The following is a 20,189-nucleotide window of genomic DNA, read 5'->3' as shown; positions in this document are numbered from 1 at the left end:
GTTTATACACACGGGCAACTTTTGTAGAAGTTTTCCACAATGGTGGTGCACTTTATACTCCTATTGGTACTCAGGCAGATCTTCCCTTACATATGGTATTTTTAGTCTTTCCAGTTTTAATCATTCTAGTGGATGTGTATGGGAATTGTTTTGGTTTTAATGATGGGCAACAAAAGTGAGAGGGTCCTGTCTTTTGAAAAGAGAACAGGCACATAAGACAGCTGCTCGATTCTCCTAGGGCCTGAGACTTGCTAAAGGACTTTTTCTTCTGTATACAGAAAGGCATTTGGTGTAGGCATGGAATGAAGGTGACAAGTCAGAATGTTTCCCTTAACCAGTTGAACCCAAGCCACCTTAACCAAAGATTTGACCAGTAAAACAGAAAAAAAGAAAATGACTCGGGCTGGCCCTAGGGAGACAGAATTAAATGTTGAGGTGTGAGAATGTGCAGTTCCAGCAAAGTCCTTTCTGAATATAGACAGTGCCCAAATTCAGAATTGCCTTCCCCTTATAGCACTGGGAACTGGCCAGAATACGGATCGCTTTCAGCTATTTGTTCCAATGAACAGGGACACTCCAGCCAGTTACCTGTGAGGATCCACTTGGACCCCCAGACTAGATATGGTTATTTTAAACTGGAGACATCTGAGATTCAATAGATGCAAAAAGCTTTTTCAGAGTTTCCTTTCTTCCAAGGCAGAAACTTCCAGGAGTGAGGCTGCCACCCACATCCCCTCTCTGGGGGAGTTTTACTGACCAGAAAGAGAAGATGGAGATCTCTGGGCCTGAATACACAGAATCACAAACTTTCCTACCTCCTGTTTGTCCTCCTAAGAATCATTCCTGAAGAACCCACTTGATCCTCCTGTAGAAGCCTCTTTTCCTCCCCAGCCTTCTCCCTGTTCTTCCTGCTTTGGTTAGGTATCAAGAAATCACTTTCTTTTGCACAATTCTATAGTCATAATGGAAAAATGAATATTGTCTTTTCTCCTATTAATCTTTCACAGTTCATTCACAGACTTCCAATATATAACCTAAGTTGGTGGGGGAAAAGGTTCCCCCCAGCAATTATTTGAACTGCAATAGGACACATCAATTTGAGCCCCCATCCATCAATAACCTATTTAGTTGAACTGTTCTAGTTAAAACACGGACAGCTTATGTAAATGTTATTTCACTGGAAAGGGTCTGGTGAGCTACCACCAAGTCCCCGTTTTAAAGCTGAGTGTTCATGGGCGTTTACTGGTGATTCCTTTTCTGTGAGGCAGGTGCCTTAGACATACCCTCGAGTCTTCTCAACTGTCAGGGCCTGTGCTGCGCATCTGTTCGGTTACCGGGTGTTTAGCATTAAGCAAGGGATGATTCAACCTCATGCACAAGGAACGTCAAGACTACAGACTAATTTTCACCCCTAAAAATAAGCTGCTCCTTCTAAAGTCACCTTCAATGACCTACTCTTTCTGCTAAGAGTTGGGACTCCAGAAGCTTTTTTTCCAAGGGACTAGTGCGGAATCCAAGTCAGTCCAGCACTCGGAAAATGGGAGTCCATTCGTAGCTTCGATGTATTTTTTTTTTTTTATAAATCAGACTCAATAGAAGATGGAACATATTTCACTCCCCTTTTGCGGGGAGGGATGGCAAAAGGGATACAGAACAACTGTCCAGGCAGCACAGTGGCTGCGCAGGAACCCTGGGTTCTCCATGAACGCCCAGAGCGCTGCTCGCTGCAGCTGCAGGTGGCAGCCTGTGTTGAATCAAGCACCCTCGGAAGAGGCGCCGGCGCACAGAGGCGGAGGAGCGACTCTAGCTGGCGTGGGTTCTCCAAGTTGCCCTTCAGACCAGGTGGCGCGGAGGGGTGAGCTTACCTGCAGGGCTGCGGCGAGGAGCAAACGGGCCACCACGACACGCTCGGGCCGCCTGGGAGGTGGGGAGGGAGCAGAGCGAGGACCCGCACTGGGTACCAGCCGCAGGAAGGGGCGCAGAGCTGAGGACTGGGGAGGTGTGAGAGGGAGCCCGAGACCGACCCGGGCCACCCGGCCCGCGGACGCCCCCTGCGGTCTAACCCGAGCGGCGCGACTGGGGGCGGGGCGGCAGGTGCTGGCGGCTGGGTCCTCGGCCAGCAGAGCCCGCGCGAGCCCAGGCCCACCCAGCGGTCGTCACAGCCCGGTCCGGTTGTGCCCAGACCCCTCCCTGACCCAGCCGAACCAGTCTCTAGGGATGGGACGCTGGCACCTGCTTGTTCAGAAACTCGCCAAGGATTGGTTGGTGCCGCCACTTGTGATCCATTTTCTTAAAGGATTAGCACCCGGGAGACCGCGCCCTAGCTCGTCCGAAATCCAGCAGGGATTGGGGTGGTTGCGGGGAGAAAGAAAATCGCAAAGACTGGTGTAATTGTAAAAAACAAAACGAAGGTGTCAATACGTACCTTTTCATTAAATTTTCTGATTGTAATTTCAAAAACTGATTTCATGTGGCAAAGTGTTGGGACTTAAAAACGCAATCGCGACCGGGACAGGGCTGTAGCTCAGCGGTAGATCTCGAATTGCCCGAGGCGGGACCGCGCGTTCAATCCCCAGCACAAAAGAGAAGTGAGGGAGAGAACCCAACTGCACCTCTGAAAACCTTGAATACATGTTCACAGGCGTCTGTTTCAAATATACTTGTGTATTTTTAAAAATGAGTGTTATTTGCATAACCTTTGCTGTGCTGAATGTGCTGTAAAGGGATTTTTGTTACAAAAAAAAAAAAAAAAAAAAAAAAAAAAAAAAACAAGAGAATTGGAATGTTCCCCAGATACAAACCAAATACAACAAGCTTATTCCTTAGCAAAGGATGACAAGTGTCAGTACTTCATACAACTAGATTTAATAAGTTATTACAGAAAAAAAAGAAGTCCAAACTACAAAGTTTAAGCAGTTGTAAGCAATAGCTGCATTGAGCTCCATGTTTAGTCACAGTACTGTAGTTCCATACAAGCAATATTAGTCCAAGCCCCAAAGGCAGAAGCTGAGTAAGGGTTACTAGCAAAAAACAATCTAAGAGAACAGGTAATAAAAGATACAATACATTTAAAATTAGTTAGTTGAAAAACAAATACAGAGATCTTAGCTGTGAACACTCTAAAAGTTATGTCCATTATTTTGACAGCAAAAATACAAATACCTAATACTTTATACCCCAACAGAACTATATCCAGGAAAGAAAAAGAGAAGTTATCCTGTTTTAGCACCCAAGTTTTCTACTTGTTGCAATTAACTTCGTCATACAAATTTAAACATCCCTGAATCACAGATCCACTTCTTGACCCATTTTGGGGTATAGAGTAAAGTCAACAGCATTAATTATAAAATACTCTGTGGTAAGATGGAACACTATTGCAGCTGAGATAGAGAAGTTTGGTTATCATCAAAGAAAAAAGAAAAAAAGAAATATTAGCTGACATACCATACAAATTAGTGAAAAAGCAACAATCCATACAAATACTCCAGTTTTAACAAAAAGATACTTTTTTTTTTCACTAATCTGTGACTAATCTTTCATTCAAACCTTGCAAGTAGAGATGTCACAATACTCAAATATTTAGGTAGGAGCTTTACCCAGTTAAATACCATTTTGTTGCTAATATAATAGATAAAATGAAAACTAGCAGTTATTTGCTAATTGCATAAATGCAGTACATTCTGCATTAGCCCATGCCTCACTAACAAGCTATAAAACACAAGATATAGGCAGAAATCTAAGCATAATCTTTATACCACTAAACAAGAAGTTTTCCAATTTCTTTTCTTCTGTTCCTAATCATTTATTTGTAGTTAATGTAAAATTCCAACCAGTAGTACCCAATTTAAGTTAAAATTTTACATCACAACTTGATCTAATCTATATATTATTTACAAAACTGAATACATAGAGCGTACCCAAGAGCCAACTCTGGACACACGTTTCGCCGAGTTGTTGATCAACCTCACCTCCGTGGCCACAGAGCTGGAAGAGGCCGCCAACGACTCATAGAAACACACCAGCCATCTAGAGCAAGTCATTGGATGTTCCATTTACGCAACACCAGTTTTGCCGTTGTATTTTTTTGTTTTGCTTTTTGTTTTGCTTTAACTTTAGGTGCCATTGCAACAATGTGCTGCCTTCACAGCACAGCTTCCCGGTGAGGTGGGTGTTGGAAAAGCAGCAGCAGGAGGGCAGACAGATCATGCACGGAGTGGCCCGGTGTGTTGCCACAATAAAGGGCGAAGGGGCACCATAACAGGAGCAGGCAGGGGTGTGGAGGAAGATGCAGACCGACACACACAACGTCCACATACAGTGGTGACGTCTGAGGATGCTTCCTCAGTGCCGCCAACTGCCCTTGTGGGAAGGGAAGAGATGGCACGGCCCAGGCCTGTGCTACGTAGAAGGTGGCAGCCCCTTAACAACTTCCTCTGACTGGCAGACGTCACCACTGTAGATGCATGTGAAGGATTCAGGACAGAAAGGCGCCGTCTCACACACAGACAGCAACTGGTGGCAGAATCTCACACACATACACATACACATACACACACACACACACACACACACACACACACACACAACACAATGAAGAGTTAGAGGGGGAGAAAGCGATGAAACATTCTGTTGACCTAGCTAGGTTTTACACCCAGTGGTATTCCAGTAGGGGTGACTTCATTTTCAGGGCCACAGATTTGGCTGCACCTGGTGTTGTATAAATCCACTGTGACATCCCTAGAGACCTGTACTGTGACATCCCTAGTCTTACACTAAACCACTGTGATAAAGGAAAAGGCTTGTCAAAATTTCACATGTTCTGCTCATTCTGTCATTTTATTACCCAATGATCCATTACATTTCCAATCGCTTTACATAACCAGCCATTGTCATCGTTGTCACACTATTGTAAACCACATCAGCAAGTTAATACATAAAGCTTTGCATTTCAAAAAACTAGACACTTTAGTAACAATATTACAAAGGTTTTAGCTTCAAAAATAACTGAAAATGAAAAAAATAAACTTTTAAAGAATTAGCATCATAAAATTAATTTATTCCAAGTAAAAATACAAAATAATATTATGACATTGACCAGATATGAAAGTCCCTCCCAGAAACAACTCTATTAATGATTGAGAAAGCACTCCTTAAAGAAAATACGAAATAAAATGAAAAATATGTAAATATGTTTAATTTTTTTCTTAGCAAAAAATCTTTCTAAAAATAACAATGAAAATTTGTCTCAGTACAAAGGCTACATTACTATTGAAAAAATACCAGCATGAAGAAAAGGTACATATTTGACAGTAGAAAAATGATTTCAGTGAATCACAATGTCTAAAGTTTGCAATGAAAATAAATCTGCAATAAAGATTTATGCCTTTTTTCTTTTCTTTTTTTTTCTATTTTTTATACAAACAGTACAAACAGTATTGCACATAACAACAAATAGTCGAGGTTAGGTTATAGCCTTCAAAAAATCGACTAGTTCAAGTGTCACATCAAGGAAAGGCCACAACAGGACCTGTGTTACCCAGGGGCTTCCCAGTCAAGTTGCAGGTCAGAACACCTCTGTGTTTTAAAAAATAATTTTTTTGAAGGACCCTCTCTTTTAATATAACATTAAGAACTTGGGGGCACATTTATTTACAAAACAAAAGGGAACATGTTATAATTTAATAAACTAAAAAAGTTCTCTTTAAAAAAATACAAACAGAAGAACTCTTTCACAATCCTGGTCAGTCGTGCACAATCAACGCTTGATTATAAATATACAAATTAAGGGAAAGTAGTTTCCACCATCTATTCACAACTTTCAGCACCAAATGGAGTTTATTTTTTGTAACCTAGTCTTCATAACAATGTGTTTTTTTCCTTCACTTTAGCTTTATGCTGTACAATCTTCCAGCTTTGTATTTTTTAATCTCAGTGTTATTTTAGTACATGAAAGAGGGGTGCTTCTTCAAAAAGTTTTGCTTCTTTCACATAATTAGGTAGATTTCTGTAGGTTAGATATGATCTTTAATATTATAGTTATAAAGCTCTAACTTCTTCATTTTCAAAAAACACAAATAAGCATGAAAAAAATAAAGTTACCCATCTGTTAAATCATTTTCTTGCAGAATTAAATTAATATATATTTTTTCTGAATAAACTTACTTAGAAAATATCATTTTCTTTCCTATATTTCAAAATTGAGGTATTGCAAAAGATCATGTCAGTCAGAAAGCATGCCTTTTTCCTTAAAAACAAACAAAAAAAATCTTCAGCCAACTTTTGAAAACTGTCTAGAATACAAAAAGTAGTAGTGCATAACAAAATTTCTTGTACAGATGAAAAACCAAACCAAACCACAAACATAGAAAAAAACAAACAAACGAATGAAACCACACCTGGGCTAGAAAAAAGCAATTATTACCAAAAAGCCCAGAGGTCACCTCGATTGGGGAGGATTCTAATAAGCATTTTTAATCCAGTAAAAAACTATTTGTTTTTCCTTTTTGAAAACAAACTATAGCTGGAGAGCCAGTAATTGCAACTAAACACTGGAGAAAAAACAAAACAAGCAATACTAATTCAAGACAGTACAAGGACATCACAGCACATAAAACAGCGACTTAAGTCTATTCTGCAGTGTCACATCCAGTCAGATTGTCCCCAGAATTCCAAAACAGGAAGAAGATTAAAAAAAGATTTACATAGTCTCACGATCATTGTGTGTGTTTATATATTACTATCTGCAGCCCAAGAGTGAATGCTAAAAAAATGTCCACGGTAGTACTAGCAGGTCTTAATTCTATTCAAGCCTTACAGGATAAATCCAGGGAATTAAGTAGTTAATTTCTCACCCAGACAACCAACTCTGCCCGGGGCCACCTTGTTTTATACAGACATTTCTTTAGCATCACCATCACACAACTCTCTTGAAGATGTGCCTAGTTTGTCAATCTGACAACTTATCTCTAGATACTGTATAATATTCTTAGTGTTTGTAAGCTAAGATGAGCTCTTTGGTTTTCTGGACAAGGTCTGAAGCTATGTAAAATGGTGCAAGCACTAGGAGACTGTAACTAAGAGCTCATGTGTTACTTAATAATATACCAGTTATGAACTGTCAAGTTCGTTAATGTCTGACACAGAGGCTTTAAACAGTTAAGTTTGATCACAGTTAGACATAATCACTTTACTATATAAAATAAATTGCACAATATATAACAGAGCACCGCAAAGTACTTCATCTACCATCCACAAATTTGCTTTAAGAATATCCTACACCTAGGTTTTATATTGGTTGTAATATAGGTCATTCTGTTATGGGCTCCTCCTATTCAGAAGCATTCCATTTATTGAGGCATGCCTTCCTCCGATCGATTACCAATTCTTTGAATGAAAAAAATCTTGTTTTAAAAAATGAGTATTTTATAGCTTATATAGATTCTTAATTTGTGCATTGTGGGAAGGTTTTATACTAGACATTGGATATAAAATTTATTGCATGCAGCAACCTGATTAAGTAAACATGCAGTCAGAAGTAGTGACCTTCCATTGACGCTTTCTGAAGTCTATTCTGATCTTCTTTCGGCAGCTGACTCTATCCCTAAATCACAAGAGTGTGTTGTTGGGTTTTTGTTTTTGTTTTAATTGATACCTTAGCCTGAATAGAGTATTATGGTATTAATAATACCATTTTAATAGCAGCAAAAGCTATTGCAGCATAAATTTACATAACACTAAAAGATCTAACCAAAATCCTCAGCAAAACAAAAATCAAATGTGAAGGGAAAATAAAGATCCAGCTTATGAGGTATCCTTACAAGTCAAAATACAGAGCAACTAAAGGCTTATTTTCATTAGGGTTATCCTTATTCTAAATGACCCCAACTAATGATTGCTGAATTGTGAAGGTTTTGCTACATCTGCCACCTACTCACGAGTATTACCTTTGGTAAGTCTTGTCCTAGGGGCAACTCTCTAAGTTTCTGAAAATAAGTGCATGCTCCAGTTTAAAAACAATCAAAACAATAACACAACAGCAAACAAAAGGATCACAGACATCAACCTGATGGCCGCTGATGAGAACGGCAGTCTACGTACAGTCACGAGTGACAAATCAGGTTTAAGAAATTAAGGTACCAAGCAGACGAAGGTGTGAATCAAAGTGCAAATCAGTACCGTTATACACTCTGCAGTTTTGCATTATACTGGACACTGAGTTCAGTAATATGACTGTAAATAATAATAATAGTAATAAAAAGACCCATTTCTTCTTTAAAAATCGAGAACGAATGCACAGATTTCCAGAACGCTGTAAGCCCTGAGGCAGTGCCCTCTCTTTTCCCTCCTTGTTATCTACTCCAGTACTTGTGGCTGGGTCGGCCCTGGGCTCAGCTCCAGCGGAACGGGACGTGACGAGGGCGGTCGCCTCCCTCCTTCACCAGCGGTTTGTGGAACTCCCGCCCGGCACGGGAATGTATGCTCGCCCAGCAGTATTCGCAGTAATACTGCAGACAGGTGACGTTGGCACAGAAGAACGGGGCAAACTTCCCACCACAGCGCGTGCCCTGGCACTCATCACACATCTGATCATCCAGCACATATGGCTTCACTTCCACCTGGACCCAAAGAGGAGAGAGGGGAAAACGTTTTAGCGATGCTTCTCATATTTGTCCCTTTTGAGAGTTTATAAGTGCAACTTAATGATCTGCCTCAGTCAGACGCCACTCTGAATTCCACTAATATGGATAGTAGTTAAGACGGTGGGCTTTGGAATCAGCTCCTTAGTGCACTAGCTGTGTGGGACTAGGTAAATTCTTGACCTCTCTGTGCCTCTGTTGGCTCTATATGGATAATTGTAAACTGGGTGTAACATTTACACACACACAACGTTGCAGCGTCTACATCCGTGGTTGCAGGTGAGGACTCGGGGATCAGGGCATGTAGAAGCAAAGGAGCTGAATTCTGGGGCTGGGCAAAGAGTATTTCTGGATGAGGAACCAGACAGGAAAGAGGCCCATCAGCAGGAAAAGGCTAGACACAAACTGGGAGTGGGGATGGGGTGTGGGTTGCAGGGAGCTGAGGCCAAGGGGAGTCACACTGAGGGGAGGGTGGAAAGGGAGCTCTGTGTTTCGGTGTCTTCGCGATGAGACCAACACCCCAGCACCACACACACAGGGACTGTAGGGGGATGGGGTGCTGGGGAGGCTGAGGAGGTGTGAAGAATATCCCACAGTAAGTGAGGCCTTTCCATTTTCCTCTATTGTCTGCATTTCCCCAAGACTGAAGCTTCGATAAGGAAGAACTTTTTATCACAGGTCTTTTAGAGCAGAACTTCTTATCACAGGCTTTTTAGAGCACTTAAAAATCTAAATGAAGCAAAACTGTATGACATGAAAACTGAAAGTAAAGAACAGAAGTTACCAGGGTGCCCCTCAAGGTCTTAGAGAAGGAACATCATGAACCTTGATTTTTTTTCTATTTCTTTTTCTTTTGCAGTGCTTAGGGCCTGGCGCATACCTTAATCTTTTCATCTTGAATGTTAGGAATGATCAGGAAAGTAAGAAGACTGACCCAGCCCCTCCCACGCCTTCCTCCATAGCCATTCTGGGGAAGAGCAAGCCCTGTGGCTGGAGCCAAGGCAAGCGGCTTTCTGAGATGAGCTAAATCTCAGACACTTCAGGCTGCTCCTAGATGCAGCCAGAAGCTCTAGGAGGGCAGGAGGGTGCAGAGGGTGGGAAGCACAGAGGAGTGGGCCATGGAGGCTAGAAGCTTGACTTTCCTGCTTCCGTTTCCCTTCTGAAGGCCCCAGTGCTCACCTCCTCCAAAGTTTCACCTCTGGCCATGAGCTCCAGTCTACAGTTCTACCAGCCGACCAAACATTTCTATTTGGAAGACCCACTTGACATGCCATGTTAACAGTTCTTGGTTGCCCAAGGGGTAAATGTCTGCATTATAGCTGTACTGCCCCTGAGAAGTGATGAGCTTCCAAAAAAAAAAAAAAAAAAACTCTTACATACATTTCTGCATCATAATTAAAACTGCAGTGGCTGTGGAGTCAACCTGCCTGCTTTCAAATCTAGGCCACATTAATAGCTGTGCTACCTTAGTCAAGATTCTGTCACTCTGAGCCTCTGTTTCTTCATCTGTACACTGGGAAAAGCGATTTCCTACTTTATGGGGTCCCTATAAAGAGTAAATGCATGAACCATAGAAAGCACTGCCTAGCTCCTCGTAAGCACTATGCACAGCTATTGTTCCTACTGCTTGCTCTCTAGCAACTCAGGCATGGATGTGTTCAGTCTCAGGGGCCTCTGTGCTGGCCACCAAGCTCCAGGTCTTCCAGGTTCTACTCTCCTGCACATGTTCACATTTCAATAATCCACTCCCATGCTCCTATTCTGGTCAAAAGCTCACAGGATTGAGTTCGGCTGCTTTTGTGAAATTGCATATTCCCTCTCCCATGACTCACACTCCAGTCAGTCTCCATGACGTGCCCACTCCGGCTTCCAGCTCCCTGACTCTAGCTAGTCTCTATTTCTACCTGCACTTTCTTCTAACCTTGAGTGCTCGCCTTACCCTTTCTTTCACCTATTCCAGAGTTCCATGTACCCAGTGAGGCTCAGCCTTTCATTTCTTTCCTTACATAAAATAAACAATTTTAACCAGACAATTCAGTGGCACTTAATACATTCACCATGTGTGCAACACTCTCTTTCTCTAGTTCCAAAACATTTTTATATTTCAAAAGGAGACTCTGAACCCAATAGTTAGTCACCCCCCACCCCCAGGCCCTGGCAATGATCCATCTATATTTTGTCTCTGTGCATTCACATATCCTGATATTTCATACAAACAGAATTGCATGAGACCTTTCATGTCTGGTTTCTTTCACTTATGATGTTTTGAGGTTTATTCACACTTTAGCTCGCAGGGTACTTCATTGCTTTTTATGCCTACATAATATCCTCTCTCTTTTCTCTTCCTCCCTCTCTCTCTCTCTCTCTCTCTCTCTCTCTCTCTCTCTCTCACACACACACACACACACACACACACACACACTTTTTTTTTTGTACACACCACATTTTTTTCCCCTTCATCTGTTGATGTACATTTGAGTTGTTTTCCCCTTTTGGCTATTGTAAATGGTGCCGCTATGAGCACACGTGGATATGTTTGTTTAATTGTTTGCAATTGTTTTGCATAGAAACCTAGGAATGGACTTGACTGCACACATGGCAATTCACTGTTCAGTTTTTTCAGGATCTACCAAATTGTTTTCCATGGCATCTGTACCATTTTACATTTTTACCAACAAAATACCAGGGTTCAAATTTCCACCTCGCCAAGACTTGTTTCTGTGATGACCACACTGAGGGGCGTGAAGTGGAACCTCACTGTGGCTTAGGTGTGCATTTCCCTAATAACTGATGATGTTTAGCAACTTTATGAAACTTCTACCTATTCACGCTTCAAGCGGAAGAGATAGGTTGAAGCTTACTGGATGAGGATTTCTTTTTTGCACCAGGGATTGAACCCAGAGACACTTAACCACTGAGCCATGTTCCCAGCCCTTTTTATTATTTCTTTTTATTTTGAGATAGGGTCTTACTAAGTTGCTGAGGCTGGCCCTGAACTTTGATCTTCCTGCCTCAGGTTCCAGAGCCACCGAGATTAAAGGCGTGCCCTCACTACACCCAGCTGGCCAAGAGTTTTGAGGGATCTAGTCAATAAAGTACTTCAGAAGATGTCATAAAGACCCATCGTGACTGCCTCTAAGCCAGAGACACAGTGACGCCTTATTGATCAGCTTCCTTACTGAGTAACGGATTCCTCATAAGTTACTATCCCAAAAGCCAGACACTTTCCCTTTTTGGTACTTACGTATCTTGAATTTTGACATTTTTTGACGAAAACCTTACTAAAACATACTATTCATAGTGTCCCTGTGTAAGCAGGAGACATTATGGATGTATCAGGGATGCAGAGCCATGGGTGATTTACACTTTTTCTGTCACTCCCTTCAGAATCTTGCTGTCTGCGGCTATGTCTAATAACACCTTCCAAACCCCCTGTATAAGTTTGTGATTTCCAATCCTTTTCATTAAGCTTACTAAAAGCTGCACACAAAATGCCAGTCAAAAGGACTCTTTAAGCCCAGAATAAAGGATGTGGGCTTTTGAGCGCTGCTGCACCCTCAGGGGCCTTTACTGGACACTTCTGGAGGGCTGTGTTCCAGGTGGGTGAGTGGTGCTATCATTACAAGGCTGCACTCAGCACCTGCAGCTGGCTGTTGATCTGAAGAGTTAGAGGCTTGCCCAAAGATGAGACACACACCATGGCTAAAAATAATGCAGACACAGATGTGCAAGGCAGCTACAGCAACCTCTCAGAAGGCAGCGGCCAACCAGACTCTGCAAATTTAAATAAATTAAAGAGAACAACTACATGAAGAACACTGTTCAGGCTGTCCCATACTAACAGAGGGTGATTATTTTGGCTCATGTGGATTTACTCACATGACTAATATGTATGGATTGCTATATTCCTTGCCAGCCCCTATATTAAAACTGAAACAAAACACAGAAGACAACATAGATTCTTCCCTGAAATAATTTGTGGCTAATGAGAGTTTCTTCAAGTTTCAGAAGGACCTGACTCACTTAGAGTCTTATGTGACACTGCTGAAAGGAGGTCATAATCCTTAGTAGAGACATCCTAGACTTCCATATGTAGTTTTTGTCATATCATTGCCATCTGAACTACTATCTGATATTTTAAATGACTATCCAAATTAATTCTACTTTTTCTAATAAACAAATACAACAAAATAAAAACTGGTTTCTCTATTAATCACATAAACCTGGAATATCAACTTGTGATACTCTGGAAATATCAATCTGGTGGGAATAACGTTACTGAATTATATTAAAGCCCAAAGGCTCTAAGCCCATGCAGAGTCAATCACATGACCAAACTGGCCCTTCTCCTTCAAAGGGACTTGCAGGCATAGGACTGACAACTACCTGCAGAGATACCTGGATTAATATCCACATGCCTGAAGGAGGTGGCCTTGCCCAAGGATGCTGAAGAGCACATGTGATTTACTGATGAACTGATGACCACTAAGGATAAGAAGAACTGATGGGAGCCATGGACCAGTGGCTATAGAAGACGGATGAGGAGAATAATATGTTTAGAATGCTACAGACAAAAAGAAAGCCATACTTAAATAAAGCTGACTTCACACTTGTTTTTATTCCTAACAAGCCAGAGGAAATGTTTGTCTGTAGTCATTTTGCTATCAGTCAACAAACTGACCTCCCAAAGTAAATAAAATAATGACTAAACAACTTTCAGTGGCAGAGAGGGTACATTAAGGAGACTATAAACTATTCAAGGTGCAGAATTTCCTGTCCTTGGATGTGAAAGGTAGTAGAAAAGAGAGGGAGGCACTGGCCAATGTCAGGAGCAGTTTGAATTATGTGCTGAAGGTCATATTAAGGCTAGCCAAAGACCAACCCCTGGTGTAGCCTGCCCTTTGGTGAAAAGAACCAAATGAACCATCCCAATGCAAGTAAGGCACGCTTATGGGTGGAGGGAAGCCAAGTAGAAGAAACCATTTCAAATAATGGAGTTGGAGCAGACAAATTGGAAAAAGATGCCAAATGAAACCTGTAATTTAATAGGAAGAAAAGTAAGGCTTGCACCTGTTCATACAGGTTGACAGCACATGTACAAGCTGTGAGCCAGGGTGTAAAGGAGAGGCAGTCAAACAGTGGCACACACCAGCAAGGCTTTAACTCCAAGAATCAGACACGAGGAGGCCAACAAAAGGACAAACCTGACCTAAGGATCTGCGGCAGGTCATGAGAAAAACCATGAGCTGGAGATCATGGGTGGGAAAGGCAGAAGAGAAGATGTGCAGAACAGCCATGCTACGTGGGGGAAAAACAAAGACGGGGCACCTCTGTTCTTTAGATAAATACAGCACCCAGACCTTGAATAAGAGAATACTGCCTGATGGAAAAGTGGGCGAGAAGTAGGATGGGGCCACTAAACGGTCAACACCATTTCTTTCTCCTGACTTCACGGGAAGGGCTCTCATCATTACACTTCAGGTGAATTACTCCAGGGCTTGAGTGAGTGTGCCTTCTCTCTCCAGCTGCCCAGAGATCCAGGGCAAATGCTAAGAGCACTATGGCAAGGCTAGGTTTTATCACTAGAGGCACACATGTGGACCAAAGGAAAGGCTAATCAAATGTCCTCTGGCAAAGAAACCTCAACTCTGGTTTTTTATTCTGAGAACCATACTTCAGAAGGACACGATACTGTGAGAAAGACCTGACTCACTTGGAATTCCTACATGCCATTGCTGAAAGAAGGCCACAGTTTTTGGTGGAAACATTTATAACCTGGCCATAGACATTCACAGCATTTCCAGGATAAGAAGGAGAAACTGCAGTTTGAGGCTGCCCAACAGAAACTGTTCAGTGTGAGCCCAACACAGCATGTGTTTGTTTCAGAAATATTCTCATAGCTGGCAGAAATGAGTTATATAGGTTATTAACCTTGATAATGAGGAATTTGGTTTCTTAGAATTTTTTAACTTATTAGGCTTCTTTGAGAAATCAGACCACAAACAGGAGCTATAAAGAGATGTAAGAAATCAGCTAATGATAATATCAGTAAGCTGCTGATGCAAAATCTTTAATAGTTAAAGGCAACTCAACAGCACTAAGTCTAGCAGACGCTGACCAGAGCCTACGTGCCAGGACAGATAATGTCACCCACGTTGGATAATCAGTCATTAAGCAGGTAATCAGTCATTAAGTTAAGCAGGTTGCAAACACATTACCTAAGACAAAAGCATTCATAATTGAAATGTTAGAATACTCCTTCCAACTAATAGGGAGAAATTTCAATCCAAGTTCACTTTTTTTTTAAAATAAATTCCTAAGGTCTGAGAAAATCTGAGGGAACATGTCACCTCAAATAAGAATGCTGAATTCCCCCCAACGGCTGCATTTCAGCAGTTAATCTGGGACCCTGAATTGTGTAAACAAGCAGGGGTTTCTATCCTCATACCAGATTAAAGTAGACTTTAAGCCAAAGTAAATCAGAAGGGACAAAAAAGGCCAATTCATATTGCTTAAGGGAATTATACATCAACAAAACATAACAATCATATTTATGAATCAAACAATGGAGCATCTATGTACATCAAACAAGCTCTTCTCAATTTCAAGAATCAAATAGATCACAGTACATACTACTGGGTAACTTTAACATGCCTATCAACACTGGATGGATCCTCCAAACAAAACTAAATAAAGAAGCTCTCAAAAGTAAAAAATACAATTGATAATTTAGACTTAACATACATAGATTATTTCATCCATCAATTACTGAATACACTTTCTTCTCAGTAGCACATGAATCCTTCTCTGATATAGACCACGTTATGTAAACTCTCACATATGTTGGCATATAATTGTAATATTACCTTAATATATTTTTAGCATCCATAGGGTAATTCTTTTTCCATGTACAGGTTTTTATTTTATTTAATTTTTAAATTTTTAAAATTTATTCTAATTGAGCTTAACTTCTCATTCCTCTGGCTGTACATGGGTGCTGAGTCACACCAGTAGTGTAATCATAAATGTATACAGGGCCCACAGCAGTATTTTGATAGCCTCCTTTCCATTGATATTAATTTTGTGTTCTTTTTTCTTGATTAGACTTGATTTTTATCAAATTTTAGCTGTATTATTTCTTCTATATTTCATATATTTTTGTTCCTACTCTTATTTTAACTTTTTACTACATAATTTCAAAATAATTTGATTGCTAATCTAGCTTCTTTCTGATACAAGTTCTTGAAGTTATAAATGTTCATCTGAGTACTGTTTCATCCCAGATATTGATATTTTAAGCTTTATCACTTAGTTCAAAGCACTTTTTATTTACTTTTCTTGTGCTTTCTTCATTGACCTCTGAGATATTTATAAGTGTGCTATATAATTTTGAAATAGTTGACATGTGGGATTGGGGTTCTATTATATCTTAAGGCGATTGATTTCTAATGTAATACATCATGCAGGAAACACAGTCTGCATGGTTTTAAATTTTAAAAAAGTAATGGAAATTCTTTTTATATTGATTAAATTGGTTACATACATGTTAAAACTGATCAAATTGCATACTTAAAAAAGTAAAATCTGGGACCCTGAAAATCAACACAAGCCAACAGTCCCTTTAGAATCTGGATAAGTCATAGTTTGAACTCACACTTGAATTCTGTCTAGCCTTTAAAAATCTGGATCAACCAAAGCCACAAAGCATGTCTCTTCATAGTCAAATCAGATGGACATCAGTGATAATGCATTAAAGTTTTGTTCATATATATACAAATGGTTAGGGAAAGAGCAGCACTGAATACTTAAAGTTGTTTAATTATTTAAAGGAAAAGTGTTTAAAAAGATAAGGGCAGAGTATAAGTGTCCCTATTTCTAGATTTAACCTTGGAGTGATCCTGGGCATTCCATGAAAGAGCTTTGGCTCACTAAGCAAGCCGTTTCCTATCACCTGGCACAATGTTGCTTCTTGGAAAAACATTCAATTTGGAGCACTCAAAGCTTTCAAACATAATTTGCTAATAATCTTGGTATGTGTCACAGAGTACATTCATCCAGGTCTAATGAGTCCACAGCAGACTCATTGACATTCCCATTCGACACCATATCTTTCCAGTTGCTGAAGCAGGTCTTCCACCAGCTGAAAATACTAAGAACTTCTAAATGTATATTTTTAGTTTTTCATTTGTCTATGGAGCTGGAATCCTGCTATTTAGAAGATGACAGATCAGAGGAAATCAAAGTAGCAACATGAAAATAACTTTTCCTTAGCAACAAAGTTTTGTATAATCTTCCAGATATGGCAAATTCAGTGGTTAATTTTAGAATTGACCTGGGGTAGATTTTTTTTTTTAATCTATAGGGGAAATGGTTTGGATTTTGTTTTCAAAACTTTATAGAGGATGGACCTTACCATTGTTCATATTCTGAGGTGATAGGGAATGAAAGATCTGAAACGATCCTTGTTCCTTTCCTACAGTTCAAAATATGCTTATTGTTGCATGGCAGGGCTCTATGCCAACACCACTGCTATATGTTTATAGAGTGCAGAGATCTGTGAGCACTACAGCCTGAAGCTTTCTCTTTCTGGAAAACAGGAGGGTCAGTGGACAGTATCCTGAACAGTGCAGATGGATCCTCCTGTGCCTGGTTTCCTCCATGTTGACTGGGAATGGAGTAGGAATGTGGCGATAAATTGGTTCTCAACCAAGTTCTAGTAACAGAAGAATGTATTGTGGGGAACAATGGGCTAGAAAGTGGTTAAAAATCTGAACTGAGTAACTGTTGTGGCAGCACCCTGTCAGGGTGTACAGGTAAACAGGAGCATAGCACCCTGGCTATGACACAACCTACAGCTTTAGTTTGGACCAGCTCTTCCAAATAAGAAGCCCTCACCCAGAAATTGCCAACTGACAGATACCACCTGACCTCTAAGGTTAAAGAGACTGCGTGCTTTACTGAGGCAGTTACATAAGAAATGGAGATTGATTTCACAAACACCCTCTATGCTCAGATAAGAGCAGGAAAAAACTATTTTAACCACTCTAAAAGAATTTTCATATTAAAATTGCTCATAATTCCAAGGCAGGACACATGAAAAGACAGGCAGAACAGGACAGGAGAAATCAGGACTCACAACAAGAAAGGAGGGGCTCAACACAAATGTTCGGTTCCATTCCATTCAGAGAAGATCTTTCTCTTTCTTTACATGATCCAAATTCCCTTTAAAAAACTGTTTCTAGTCAAAGGCTATGAGATGCCCAGTGTTTCAAAATAAGCCCAGGTAGAATGAGTTCAGATGATATTCTCACTCACTTCTGGGTGTTAATTCTCAAGGGCCAAGTCAAACCCAGCTATAGACACAGTTAGGAGGCTTTCAAGCCAGATCAGATAGGGCAGGTGACAGCAGCAGGACAAAGGCTGGGTTGTAGGAGTCACAACCAAGGTTAGGAGTACAAACAGTCCTGGGATGAGTCAGCAGAGCCCTCACTCTTATTGATATTGAGTCATCTTATCGCTATTGAGTCATCTTATCTACTCCAGTTGTGGCCAGGGACAAAGTGTAATATTGTCAATACTTCTGTTAGTAGGTTGCTAGGTCATATTAATCTTCATATAAGCTAAAAATACAATACCTCTGGGAGTTTTCACAAATTCAAGCTCAATGTGTTTCCAGCAGGGAGGGAGAGAGGGGAGAGAGAAGATGATAATTAAATATGTGAAAATTAAGGTGCCAGCAAAGAAAGGAACAAAAGATAAATTGAAAATGAACTATTTTAAAGAGCATGCTATTCAAAGCAAAAATTATGTGCTGCGGTTTAGCTATCAAAATGTTCTTTAAGAATCAGAGACCCCCAACTTGTCTAATTGAAAGTTACTATCTGTCTTCAATATTAAGCTAAAATAGAGTCAAAGGAACATTATTTGTCAATGTCATTTCAAACCCATTTTTCCTTGTTATATAGACACATTTAAGATGATATTTCAGAACTATGCAACAGATAATCTCAAATAATCAAAAATAAGGAATTATACATATTAGAGCTGGGATACAGCTCAGTGGTAGAGCACTTGCCCAATATGTGCAAGGACCTAGGTTCCATCCCAAGCAACACACACACACACACACACACACACAGTATGACTACTCCAGGGCTACCAGCCACAGCTTCAATGCCCCACCACCATGATGCACAAGCAGCTGCCAATCCCATGCCCACCCCAAACCTTCTGTAGACAGAAAATGTGGTAGGTGGGATACACTTGGGAAAAAGGGACTGAGGAAGGGGAAAACAATGAACTACTTATTAAACTGTATGCTGCTTTTATGTAATTAGAGCAGGAACGATAGAAAAACTGAAAGAAGAAAAAGCTGAAAGCAGCATTTTCTCAACTGGGTTCCCTAGGACATTGTTCCCAAGACATGTACATTTCAGAAGAGTTTTATGATCCAAAAACTTGGTGAAAAATTGCATAGTCTCCTTCTTGGATCTTTATAATGAAAATTAATATGTAAAAAAATTTCTAATATGTCCTAAAATAAACCATTCTAACTTTCTTTAAGCAATCACTTTTAAATTCATTTGACTCAGAAACAGATTTTAAAAATAAACTAGGTATTAAAATCCCAAGAGACTCATGTTTTAGGTAGCACACATTGGGGAATAATTATTTAGGGGAATTAATTCTAGGAACAAATTCCCAGGTAGGACAGACTACCTTCTCAAAGCTCCTCCTCCTGTTTTAAAAACTCAAATCATCAACCAACTTTACTCCTACCTTGCCTGAAATACGTAACCCCCTCACTCACTTGAAATTCCAAAAAATTGTATTTAATAAGCATCTTCTAGAACATCTCAAATATTAATCATTCATAGTTTCACATAAATGTTTTAATAAAATGCTTTAGTTTTCAAAAGCATCATTCTCTCTGTTCTCTTTCTTCCTTCAAGCTACATAATAAACGGTACAGGCTAGACTAAAACCCCAGATTGGCTGATTCTATTACCTCTTCCACCAGTAAAAAGGTTTCAATGAGCTGAATTAGGAAACTATAATCAATGTCTACTACATCATGCACTTAAAATTATAAAAATCTAACGTGCAGATTTCTATTAGACAACATGACCAAGTAGTGTTAATGACTAGTTGGGAGGGGCTCATATTTTTATAAGTAAATTGTTCATATTAATATAATCATGTTTTTGCTAGTGTAAGGGAGATTCAACTGATTCTACCCTTCACAAATTTTCTTATGACCTCACAAAGTAGACAAAAGAGTAGAAAAATGGCTATGTAAAAAGATTACCCATTTTCAATGATTTCACTTGTCATACTACAAAAATTTTTCATACATAGTGACCCAGACTTGTGTTATAAAGAAAACTGGATTTAGCAGAGTTTTGACATTTTTTTTTTTTTTTAATTTTGATTCACTGCACACGAATGGGGTGCAACTTTCGTTTCTCTGGTTGTACACAAAGCAGAGTCACACCGTTTGCGTAATCATATGTGTACATAGGGTAATGATATTTGTCTCATTCTATTATCTTT

General features: G+C 40.1%; 1 protein-coding gene across 9 annotated transcripts in view; it reads right to left on the bottom strand.

The window, feature by feature from the left end:
- Positions 1–4,817: 4,817 nt before the first annotated feature.
- The window catches only part of CPEB3 (cytoplasmic polyadenylation element binding protein 3), a 172,564-nt gene continuing 157,192 nt past the window's right edge, over positions 4,818–20,189 (bottom strand). For all 9 annotated transcript variants that reach the window (XM_079137567.1, XM_079137568.1, XM_079137566.1 and 6 more), the window contains one exon: positions 4,818–8,615. In XM_079137567.1, the coding sequence (XP_078993693.1) occupies positions 8,388–8,615 (228 nt within the window). In that variant the 3' untranslated portion in view covers positions 4,818–8,387. The remainder of the gene's footprint in view (positions 8,616–20,189) is intronic.

This window comes from Sciurus vulgaris (genome assembly GCF_902686455.1).
Source record: "Sciurus vulgaris genome assembly, chromosome: 4".
Classification (NCBI taxonomy): Eukaryota; Metazoa; Chordata; class Mammalia; order Rodentia; family Sciuridae; genus Sciurus; species Sciurus vulgaris.
The sequence above is the reverse complement of the archived record's forward strand: the minus strand, read 5'-3'. Positions and strand labels throughout refer to the sequence as shown.